The 12,517-nt window shown below is 37.9% G+C and overlaps 1 protein-coding gene across 6 annotated transcripts in view; it reads left to right on the forward strand.

Annotated features, from left to right (window-relative positions):
• The window catches only part of LOC102111982 (uncharacterized), a 30,946-nt gene that overhangs the window by 6,354 nt on the left and 12,075 nt on the right, over positions 1–12,517 (forward strand). For 4 of the 6 annotated variants that reach the window (XM_088052023.1, XM_014256109.2, XM_088052030.1 and 1 more), the window contains 5 exons: positions 55–88; positions 6,834–6,884; positions 8,766–8,843; positions 11,692–11,828; positions 12,391–12,510. In XM_088052023.1, coding sequence (XP_087908149.1) covers positions 55–88; positions 6,834–6,884; positions 8,766–8,843; positions 11,692–11,828; positions 12,391–12,510 — 420 coding nt within the window. Of the gene's footprint in view, positions 1–54; positions 89–907; positions 1,763–6,833; positions 6,885–8,765; positions 8,844–11,691; positions 11,829–12,390; positions 12,511–12,517 lie in introns of those variants that run through there. The other 2 variants (XM_088052055.1, XM_088052053.1) reach the window with 2 other exon arrangements.

A 12,517-nucleotide genomic window follows, 5' to 3' on the forward strand; every position in this document is an offset into this window, starting at 1 on the left:
TTAATTTCTTTTTCTTATTTTATTTTGGGATGACTTGCATCTTCATAATTAAAGCAAGAGAAAGCCCTGAGACGCAGGAATTTCTATAGTAAGTATAATACTTTTTTCTTCCAGCCTCCTAGGATAGATATTGCTTGGGGATTTACTGTTTTGTTGCTTTTCTAATAGTTCAGGTACTTTCATTTTCTGATTTATGTCTATAACTGTGTTTCTCTTTTTATGCTGAACATTCTTCTGAGATATCTGTCTAGTGAACTGCTGAGCAAAGAATTGTTTTAGAGTATGAAACCTTAGTTATGCCTTTTCACATACAAATATTTATATATCTGTCTAGTGGCGAGATGTATAGTCAGTGTTTTAGTCTCTCACCTTCCCAGGCTAAACTGTCTCCCACTTGTCTGTCAGCTTGATGTACTCATTGCTGAGCTTCAGGCAGAATGCTGAGAATCAGCAGGCTAACACAGCACTGTTGCAGATGCAGCTCTACCAGTGCTGAAGCTGCTTGGCTGCATGACAGGAATGTTCTGCCTCTCTTTATTGTAGTGGACTTGGAGGAGCAAAGATGTACACAAGGTGAATTTGGTTTTTGGGGTGTCTTTTCCCCCAGAAATTGAGAATGTGAATCCAGATTGTCATATGTCAATGAAAGTAAGAGTTGTGGTGAAACACTGAAAATGTGTTGTATACCTATGTCACAGTGGAAATGAAAATCTTGTTGTAGAGCTTCGTATGACATACAGAAAGTAGAGGCAGGAGCAGATGTGGGAATACTGATAAAAATCAATGAGATTATTAAAAACCAAAATGATTATACAGTCAGTCACACAAGAAACAAGCCTTTCACTTCTACTTTATCTTCTTAGCCTGTTCTCCCAGGAAGCAAGGCTCATTCCACCTTTGAACCTCTCAGCCTTTTTGAACAAAGTTGATCAAAGGTGCCTGAAAATACACATCTGCACAGGCAAGAGTGACAGTGTCAGTACTGTACTGAGGGAAGTACTACAGGCTGAGCTCACTGCTTTCTGGACCCTAAAGAATCAACACACAAGAGAGGCCTGGGAAAATACTGGTTAGAGGCCCTTTTCTATGACACTGGGCGTCATTAGCTGCTCTCAAGGTTTTCTGCTGCTCAGGGAGTTAGTGCAAGACACGTTATTCAAGTGTGAGAGAAGAGTTACAAGTTTTTGCCTCGGCAGCCATGACTGCTATGTTGTAATGAAGCTCTGACAGAATTTGAAGAGTTGCAAAAACTTTCAAGTCTTCTCAAAGTCCAATGGATTCAAGCACTGCAGAATTGTATTTACACCTCAGCATCAAGAACAGATCAAGAACAAGGGCTTTTACTGGAAGACACTTTCTACAGATTCCTTTGAATTTCATGTTAGAAATGATTGTTAAAAGTAATACTCATTAAGTGAAGAGATCTTAAAATCTGGTTTTGGAGGAATAATGTATGGTATGCATGTGGCAGAAAGTGCGACTTGCATAAGAGGACAGAAGTTGTGGCAGCAAGACTGTGAAAAGAGTGGTGCAGTGCAGGAGCCTGTTGTGAAGACCTATGGCTTTAGAAAACAGTGCTGTATGTATTACAGTCTTCGTGTTCCATGGAGAAAAAAGACTTATTCCATGGGTTAAGAATGTGTGCATGCTACAAACAATATCTTTGGAAATGTCATGACTTGGAATCTTTCAACTGGGATGTATCCTGCAGAAGAAGAAGTCAAAATACCGGATCATTAAAGTGAAGAATCTAGAAGCTTTGGTAAGCAAGTTACCTGTAACTTCTGGAAGAGTGCCAACTTCACAGGGTACCACATGTCAGAAGCATTGCAAGATATGCTTTTATTCAGAAAGTTCTCTGCCTTGGCAATAATTTTGAAGCAATCAGAAACTTAGTTCCAATAAAAAATTAATACTGTTGTTGTCTCCTTTATTCTACTCTATCTGTTGCATTCTGTTTCACTGAAGATCAAGAATCTTCACTGAAGATTCTGCAAGGCACTGGTAGAGTTTACTTGTCCAAAAAGGCTGAAATTTGGCCTGATTAAATTTATTTGTATGTTTCAGTTGTGCTGCTTTGGGTTTTTTACAAGTAGAAAAACTTATTTCTTAAGTAGCTTTTCAGAGGTTACAAACTGTAATGTAGAATTATATAGTCAAAATGTACGTAGAAATTCTTGAACTCTCCTCAGGGCTTATTACCAATTATATAAATAATTCTCCTTCAAGTTCCAGCAGATCCAGTTAATTCATTGTGCTCTGTCACTGATACAGAAGAATAAATTAGGAATTTGTCTAGCCTTTATTTTTTTCTTTTTTAGTAGCTGATTTTGTTTTTTTTACTGTTTGAAAACCTATGAAAGAAGCATGAAAAAAAATTACTAAATTCAGTAGTAAAGTTTTGTGACTGAACATGGAAAGTACGTATATTCTTAAATTAGAGGCACTGTGTAAGGTATGAATCTAATTTTATTTCAGTATATAGATTGAGATGATTTTGTTATTGTTGCTGGATCTGCAAGCTTGTTCTAATGTTCATGCTATCAAATGTTCCAGTGAGATTGAAATGTGACAGCGTGTTCACAGAGCTGGAGTTCAAAGAACCAGGAAGAAAATACTGTGAAAGTGAAGGATGAGCTTTCTTAGAAATAATTTGGTAGGATACCTGACAAGTATCTGAAATGTACATTGTCTAAAGATGAACAGGTACTTCAGAGGATGAGGCTGGACATATTCAGAATGTTTTACATCAACATCTGCATTTTCTTCCTTGCTGCAGAATTTAAAAAAATCTAAAGTCAGTAGGGAGAACACCTCCCTTGTAAACCAAACACCTGCCATTTGTAAACCAGAATTTAAAAAGACAGTGTTTGGATTCTGAGTGTTTCTAATTGGGATATGCCATGTATCCTTTCTGAACCCATCAAAAGTTAGTTGCTGATCCAGAAGTGGTGAGTGCATGTAACCTGTGTGACTGTACAATCATGTTGGCTTTGAAGTCAGTTAAGTGAGGAAATGCATCTGATTGCAGATGTTTGTTTTTTGGATGAGTTCCACTTCCTGTAAGAAAGGCATCTTTCTTCATCACATTACCATGTGAGTTTCCATATGGCAGAACTATCCCTAAGCTATTTTTGTGGTAATGACAGAATTGGATGGGTTTTTTTTCCCTCTTCAGCAGTTCAGAGGAAAGCAACATAACGGAAGATGCGGAAATAGAAGATGCCAAAATTCTGAGACTTTACTAAGAGTTTTAAGTCAAAACACACCTGAGTACATAAATTTCAGTTGTATGATTTCGTTGTGCAGTGATATAATTGGACAGATGGAATACTTCTTTCAGCTCTTTTTTAAGGCAGTTGCCCATGTGTTCATAAGGAGCAGAGTGCAATGAACATTGCTTTTTTTTTTTCTTCTTGGGGTCTATTGGCCAAAATAGAAAAGTTTTGAAAGCTTTTTGCTTTGAGCGAGAGGCATTAAATGATGAGGCAATGCCAATGTGCACACAGGCAAACATTTACTCGGCAGTAGCAAAATACAGTGGTTTATTATTCTTAGTAAACTCATGCCTCAGGCAAGAGGCATAATACAGAGTATGAGCTCTATTAAAGCCCTTGATGGGCTGCCTTGCTTTATTGCTGAAATGAATATGGCAGACAGGAGTGGATTAATGCCATTTTTTTTGTACAGCCTGTGGAATTTTACTTGCATTACAGTATGATGCAGAGGTAGCTTGTCCTGCTCTTACGGCAGTACAAATGAAAAGTGTAAAAAGGGATGTTGTATGTTCTTAGCTGCTGGATCTATCTGCATCTGTATCCTTCAGATTAAACCTGTAAATGGCACAATGAGTAAAGAAAGCTTCATTATGGTTGTTCTGTAAAACATGGAGTCAAGGAGAAGAACCCAGTGTGAAAATAAGCTGCAGTTATTAAACAGCACTGATGACAAGTTCTTCCTCCAGTGAAGGCACTAATGTTGTGGATTCTGCCTTGTGTTCATCAATGATAACCTTACCAGTATCCTGATCAGCATTTCAACTTAATATTTTAAGAAATTGATATGTTTTAACATGTCCCTCTATGCTCAGTGTAAACATGGATAAGGATGTGCTTTTGGGTGCATAACTACTGCTAAGTCTTCAAAGGAAAAGTCTGGAAGTTCTATTCTGACTTAGAGACTAGAAGAGAAAATTTTTCAGAAGCCATAATAATAGAAGGATAGGATGGAACACACTTTCAACAACCTTAATGCTCTTCTCTTGGGGAGTTCTTCGACGTGGTGGAATCTGGCGTCTTTGTGCCCTTCCCTTTTGTACTCAAAAGGGAATCTGTGGCATTGAGCTTGGGACATCCTTGTTGATACTGAGTAGCTGAACTGACAGTTTTGTTTTGAAACTCCCTTTTGTTTTGAAATGGCTGTTACATTTCTGGCAGTCATTAGGAATGTTTGTGCATTACAAATAACATATACAGATGTTTCTTTGTTCTCTACCTTTTATATGTTCAGCACTCTGTAATTGAATATTGAAAGGAAAGTGTTTTTCGGGAAGTTGTTGGGTTTTTTTATTTGTTTGTTCATGTACATAGCTAGTATTTGGAAAATAGCTCTTACTGAATAAATTAATTAGGTGGAAGAGATTTCCTGAGACTGATTAGGTGATTTCCTAACTTCCTGATTGAAGCAGGACTACAGCCAGTGCTGGATCATCACTAGATTGCTGAATCCTTGAACATCTTCACAGACTGAGGGTGTGCTACCTGTGTTTAATCGGTCTGTAGTTGCTTCTCTGCTTGAAGAGGAATTTTTTCCTAATATCTAATCTTTGCACCTGAAGCAACTATTTCTGACTCCTACTTTTTAATACTTTTGTCACATCCCACAAGGCTGGATGTTTTGTAGTTGCTGTTCAGGTATCCATGCTATTATATCTCCTCTTAGTCCCCTTTAGACAGTGCAGCTCCCAAACCTGTGCTCATAAGTTATTTGCCTTGGGTTGTTTCTTGTGCTAGCCATTTTGCTGGGCCCCCTCTGCTTTCTCTACATCCTCCTTGAACTGAACAAGGATGATAGTATTCTTCCTTGCAAGTCCTGGATAATGGGGTATAAGATATTCTGCAGTGAGCTGCCTCAACTATCTCAGTGTTCCCAAGGTCCCGCTCAGCTGAAGCTGTGGCATTGGTTGTATCCCCTAAATTACTGTTGCCTGTGAATTTTCTGAGGGTATTTTATGAATGCAAACATCAGTAACCTGGTTGGAGGTGCATCATTGTGGGCCCTGGAATTTGCTCTTCGGGGGATTCTGCTGCTTACTGAACACCAGGAGGCTGCTTTGTTGATTGTTTCCCTTTGAGCCTGGCAAACCAGGTGATTTTCAGCTCATTCAGTCTGGTATGTTTTAGAGAAAATCCTATTTTGGTTTGGTTTTGAGATGCTTAAGAAATATATTATTCATAACATTACAAAGCCATCTGGCTAGTAAGCGTGAATTAAATGTTAGCCTGGAAACCTGCTGTTGCTGAATGGGGAAGAGTCTTCAAGATCAAAACTGCTTTGTTCAACTTCTGTGGGCATCAATGATCTTTACGTAATGCTTTTTCTAATAAAAAAAAAAATCAATCTCCCTTTTGTAATAGCATCAACTACAACTTGATTTTTAGCTTGACTATATTTGTAATCTCTAACCATGTTAAGGTAGAATGTGCTGTGAACTGCTTCTGGTGCAATTCTCTGTAAATTCACTTTGTTCCTAGAAGAAAACTAAATAAAGCACTTTTTCACATACACCTGTTTGTATCATATAGCATTTGGCTGTGTTGTCTGCACATGCTGGACCTGGAATCTTAACTTGAGCTTCTGACACTAATTGAACAGTTCTGACATTAAGTAATTGTTATACTTGCAGAATACATGGGAATCTTCTTGCTACCAAATACTTTGAAGCTTTTAACTGAAAAAGATGCATAATTTTTTGTAAGAAATCAAGGGAGATATACTTTCCCATACTCCTTCCTTATGTTAATATTGCAGAGTTGTTTCCAAAATGTTTGTAGACTTGATTTGATTTACAGCTTTGATACTTACCTCTTAACTCCCTGTCTTATACAGAAAGAGGGAAAAAAAAAAATAATGCACCATATTGTGTTTGCTGTGACTCTAGAAACCATTTTTACTTCTAAATTAGGAATTATGTGTGCAAATAATTAATAATTTAACTTTCACTTTTTCCATCAAATGAGTATTAGTATATCAGTTTATTTTAAGCTTGAATGCTGTCACTTACAAAATATTGACAAGATCATTAAAGCATGGTGGTTTGTGTGTCTATGGATTTGAGGTAGAGAGGGGCAAGGGAGAAATTCTAGTAGGAGTGTAAGTGCACATATTAATGTTCACTTTGAAGCTGTGAGTGATTAGGAATAGATACAGACCCCTATGTAAAAGAAGATGTAGTTTAATGACTGTATTAATTGTGTCTGGGATTGTGTTTAGGCTCTGAATATTTAGACCAGAAGCTTTTGTTGAGAGATTTATTGTCAAGCATGATACTGAATAATTAAAATAAGTATCCAGTATGAAAGGCACTTAAAAATCAAATAAGAACTTAATATTCTGGGTTTCTGTGACATCTGTGTGTTTGGTATTTTGTGTTGATGGGGAAGTGAAATGGGAGATAAAGCAATGAAATTAAAACCTATCAAGATGGAAAACTTGGCCTGTATTAAACTGCAAAATGAAGATAACTGTTAAATTTTGTAACATGTTTCAATGATCTACTAAGTATTTACTAAATGCAAATGAGAAGTAATCTGACTGTCAAACTTTTATCCTAGGTTCTTCTGCTCTTATCCAAGTTCCGATGAAGTATCGAGTGCTCAGACGAGGTAGCTGAATATAAATGATACCTTTTTCAGATGCGACCTTGAAATCGCTGGTTTTATTTCAGTGGTGACTGAAGCAGGTGTTTTGATTATGGTCTAGAAAGAAGCAATGCAAGCTGCCAAGCATTTGAACCATTGCTTTTCTTTTGTGCACTGGTTAATTTATGTAATAAAAGATCTTAGAAGAATATGAAGGTACAAGTTTTTTTACAGAAAGACTTAAACTGGAGACACAGTTGCTGTCTTCATGATTATCTGTCAGTATCGTGGTGAACCTAACTAGTATTTTTTTAATTGGTGAAGTTTTCAATAAAAAAAATTGCAGCATGTTCAGCATACAGTGAAAGCATGACAAACCAAAAGCATATAAACCAAGAGCAGCATGGGTTATTTGCTATTAAGATGCTACTAAGACAAGAGTATTTAGCTGTGTGTTAGGAAACAAGAAGAAAGTGGCTCTTACCTTGACGAGACCTTTAACTTTTTTCTGTGTGCATCTTTCTGAAAGATTACGTGCCTTTGTCTGTCACCTTGGAAGTAACCAGCTCACACTGAGCTGCTGCACAGGCACACAAATGCACACACTTAAGTGTTGATAAGTCTGTCTATGGAGATGAATTCCGTGGCACCAACTTGTTACCTGTTAACTCTGTCACATGCTACTGCTGCATGTCACTTCAGGCAACAAAAATCCCCAACCAAAACACAGGATTTTACGAGGACTGTGAACTTTTGGTTGGAACGGGACACGTTGTGGTAGGAGGTGTCCCACGAGGTATTTTGTAGCACTGTTAAATTGCAAGAGGTTTTTCATCTAAATGGTTCAACTTAGTGAAGTTTTATCCTTGTGTGCAGTTATGGAGTTCAACTTGATGGCAGCACAGGCTTATTTCTAATTGAATGAATATTTAAGAATGAATAATGAATTCCCTCTTCTTGTGAAGTTGTGGTTGGGGTTTCTTTAGCCATAACCTGACATCCTAGTGTGAAAGAATACAGTAACAGTTCAGTGTTTGTGGTATATCTACTTCTTTGCTTCAGTTTGAAGAAACTAGCAGTGTTAATTACTCTTACGTAATTAATTGGTCAGTTTTATGTAATTAGGTAGATAAATTCTAGTTCTGCACTTTTTTTTTGCAGATTAAATATATGTATTTTAACGCTTCAACATGGTCTTTTATAATGTCCAGCATTTGAATATACTTAATGCCTGTTTGGGATTGTTTTGCAGGTATATTTAGCTGAACTGTACTGGTGTTCTAAGCTGAGCAGGAATGCTTTAGAATTGTTTTAGGCAGAGCAAAAAACAGGCTATTAAAACTCAGTGAGGAGCAAGATAGAGCCCTGATTGAAACACTGCTAGTTCAGACTCCGGACTATACCGAACGTGTCTATGCAGCCTTTGGGTATTTGCTTTATTAGTGAAGATTGTGCTCTTTGTTAGCCTTAAGGCAATATAATTTTTGAACTTCAAACTCCAAACAACCCATCCCAGAATGCTGTATGAGTATTAGGGTTTTAAGGGGAGGAGGAGGTTGGCGGCTTTTCTTTTTTTCATGAGACCTGACACAGTCTGGGACATGCTATGAATGTGAACTTGATATCTTTCCTCAGTAAACTGAATTGTGTTAGAAGTCTTGTTTTGCTTATTTGGTTCTTTCCTTGAAGACATTAAATCCTTGTATATAAAATAGTTATGGAAGACAAAGTGTTGGACTTATTCTCTGGGGGACTGAGGTCTTGCCTGTTTTCCTTTTGCATCTCAGAGTAGGAATGAATTTTGTCACCACTAAAGTCTCTCACTAGAAACTCCTTTTAGATCATAGACATTGTCTAAACTATGTAATGTGTAATGTTTCTTTATGTGTGTATTGTTTACTTCAGTGAAGAGAAAATTCACAGGGTATGTAACCTATCTGAAGGATTTTATGAATGATCCCAGAAGAGAAGAACCTCTAATTGGTATGTTTTTTTTTTCTTATAAATTGTATGCTTTTGAATTTGTTACCAAATGGCTTTCTTTTGAAATAAAAGGTGGAATTTTAGTTACTGTTTAATTTTCTGTAAATGTATTTAATAAATTACCTATCTCATACAATTTAAATTTTAGTTTATTATAAAGGGGTATTATAAATATAAATTATAAATGGGTATTATAAAGGCCTCCTTAACTGTTAACTTGTTCTTGAAGGAGCCATCTAAGTAAAGAAGCTTTTTCCGGATCACAGAATAGTTGAGGTTGGAAGGGGCCTATGCTGATTTTAACTCCTGCTCAAGTCACAGAGGAGGTCGTTTGGGACCAAGTCTAAATGGCTTTTGAATATCTCCAAGGTGAAAAACTAGTCTCTCAGGGAAATCTGTTCTAATGCTCAGTCACCCTCTCAGCCAGAGTGTGTTTCCTATTGTTCAGACAGTATCTTCTGCTTCAGTTGTGCCATTGCCTCTTGTCCTGCCACTAGGCACCACTGGAAACAGATCCCTCTTTGCACCCTCACCTCAAATATTTATACACAGTGATGAGATCCCCTCTGGGCTTTCTCCTCTTCAGGCTGAACAGTTCCAGCTTTCTCAGCTTTTCTCATGGGAGAGATGCTCTAGTGCCTTTGTCATTTTCATGGCCCTTCTTATGCCCATGTCTCTTGTACTGGGCATTCCAGAATTTGACACAGCACTCCAGGAATGGCTTTACTTGTGCTGACTGGAGCCTGCTGTCAGCATTCCTCCTTGTGCAGCCCAGGATACCATCAGCCTTTGATGGCCCATCTTCAGCTTGGTATCCACTAGGTCTTTTCCTGCCAATGTGCTTCCTGGCTAGCCAGCCCCTAGCATGGTCTGGTGCCTGGGCTTGTTCTTCTCTGGATGCAGGACTTGGCACTTCCCCTTGCTGATCTGCCTGAGCTTCCTGTCAGCCCAGCTCCAGCCACTCAGGGTCCCTCTGTATGGCAGCACAACCCTGCGGTGTATCAGGCATCCCCTCCCAGTTATGTGTCATCATCAGCCTTTGTGAGGTTGTGCTCTGCATCATCATCCAGATCATTAATGAAGGTTTTGAGCAGGACTGGACCCAGTACTGACCCCTGGGGTGCACTGCTGCCTTCTGGCCTCCAACTGGACTTTATGTCACTGGTGACTTGTCATCAGCTGTGGTTCTTTGTGGCTTTCCATCTGGTGGGATATACAGATGTTTCTATTTAGTGAGATATTTTTCCTCACTGCCTTTGGCTACACTTGAAGTAGTGAGATTAATTTTAATGCTTGCTTTCTAACTGCTAGATTAGGCAACCCTTAGGAGAGAAGCAAGGCTGCTTGTCAGTGACCTTAGTATTCCAAGTGTGTCATGATGGCCTAGTTTCTCTGATGAAAGCCTAAGTAGCAAGTTTCCTAGTATTAGCAGAAAATTTCTCTGTTTAATGCGTTGTCTTGTAGTTACTCCACATAGTAAATTGCTAGGCTTTTTTTATATTAATACTTTACTATAAGCATTTGTAATAGAAAACACTTCAGTTGCAAGAACACTTACAGTTCATTTGGTGATAGTTTATTTTCAGAGTTAAGATTTAGCAGTATGATACTGTAGCAGGTCTGAGATGGAGCTGAATTTCTTCATAGCAGCCTGTATGTTTTGGACTTGTGACAAGCAGTTTTGATCACACCCTAGTGCTTTTTCCTGTTGCTTGGCAGTGCACCTACATCAAGACTGTTTTGTTACTCTGGGTTCTCAAACCTTGATTAAGCTGGGGGTGGGCAAGAAACTGGGAGGTGGCACATCCAGGGCAGCTGACCCAAACTGGCACAAAGGATATTCTGTACCACGTAATGTTATGCTCAGTAATCACGGCTGTGGTAAAGAAAGAAAAAACGGGGGGAACCAGGGTTTGACTTCCAAGGTGGCTGTTCAGAGACTGTGGGTGGGCATTGGTCTGCTTGTGGGGAAGTGATCTATGGGTTTTTGCATGTTGGTTGGTTTGGGGGTTTTTTACCCCTCTTTCCTTAACTTGTTAAACTGTCTTTAAGTCTGTGAGTTTCGTTTCTTTTGTTCTTCCTGTGTTCTCCCCACCCTGCTGAGGGGTGTGCATGTGAGTGAGCAAGGAGCTGTGTGGTTCTTGGCTGCTGGCTGGGATCAACTCATCACAAATACAGAGTACTGGAAATTATGACATAAGGAAAACATCTACAGGATTTGCCTATTTGTTTTAAACTGCTTTTAAATTTATTATATTCAAACTTTTCAGAATAAAACTTCTCATGCTAGGTTAAGAAACCTCAAATTTGAAGATTTCTGAATACTTTTAAGGGATTGTCTCAGTAATTTCTAGGAAAAATGAAGAAAAATCCAATTTTCATTCTTGTAATTCTTAAGGGTTTATGGAACATTTTCAGACTATGAAAGATTTGGTTTTGTGAAATGATTAATGTCTTTACTTTGACTTGGATACTGTCCAAATTATGTTTGACTAAGTGTTTTAGGTGCAGTTTTTAAATCTAGACATTTGTAGGCATCTCTTATTCTCATTTTCTTTCTTAGCTTCTTGAAAAAATATCCCAGACAGAAGTAAAGGTGCATGAAATATATTTGGTGGGCTTGGAAATCTGCCATAGATGGTGTATGTCCTTTCAGAATAAGACATTAGAAAGAGATAAATTTAGCTGATGTGAGTAGTAAGTCCAAAGAAGCACTGAAGTGATCCTGAAGGAGTGCCAAATTCTGAAAATTGATTAATTTTGAATTTAATGAACAACATTAAAAAGAATGCATTTGTTTCAGTAGTCTGTAGTAAAATAGAGATATTTGTAACTCTTGCTTTTACAGGTTTAGAATATGTGGTTGAAATCAGATTTGAAGGAAGAAGAGAGCCACGTTATGAGTGCAGGCTGTGTGGATGTAATACAGAAGTGGCACCTATGATAGAACATCTTAGTGGATATAAACACAGAAGAGAATACATTGTGAGTAATTTCGCTGCATTATGATCACAGTTTCTTTATGATACTCCCCTTTTATTTTTTTTCCCCTAAATAATTAGATCATTTGAAGTTTAAACTCCTACATGATGAATTTTTAACACTTTTATAGTTGACTCTCCCTGGGTCAGACCAACATGAAGAACTCTGATGCTGTGAGCTATTGAGGCAGTACAGTCCAGGGCTGCCTGTCTATTTCAGCCCCAAAGTCTGTTCCTAAGTGTTTAGATTACTTTTAGGATGAGGTTCCAAAAACAATGTGATTCTTTTTTATTCCCCAACATGTCCATAGCATTGCTGGATTTGGTACAGAGGGTGTTGTTTCCTTTTGGTAGCAAGCTTTGCATGGTATCCATTTTTTATTTTGAAGACTCCTTTAGTAATTCTAAAATTTGATTAGATATGTTGCAGAAAAGAAATTAACTGATAATATTCAGATCAATGTTTATGAGTCTTCTGGAAGCTTGTCCAGAAGGTGAAATGTGTAAATTTTCTAATATTGTGATAAACTTTGATATTAACCTTTTCAAGCTGGTTTTGTTTACAGTCTAAAGAATTTCCAGATAAAATGAGGAGAAAACCATCAGATGCAAAAGAATGCAAAGTCTCGTTTCTCAAACGGATAGCAGGAGAGCTAGAGAAAAGCGAAGGATTAAAAATGTATAAGGTAATTG

The sequence above is a fragment of the Pseudopodoces humilis genome, chromosome 1 (assembly GCF_049639895.1).
Source record: "Pseudopodoces humilis isolate 2021_Gansu_Grassland_sample_001 chromosome 1, ASM4963989v1, whole genome shotgun sequence".
Taxonomy (NCBI): Eukaryota; Metazoa; Chordata; class Aves; order Passeriformes; family Paridae; genus Pseudopodoces; species Pseudopodoces humilis.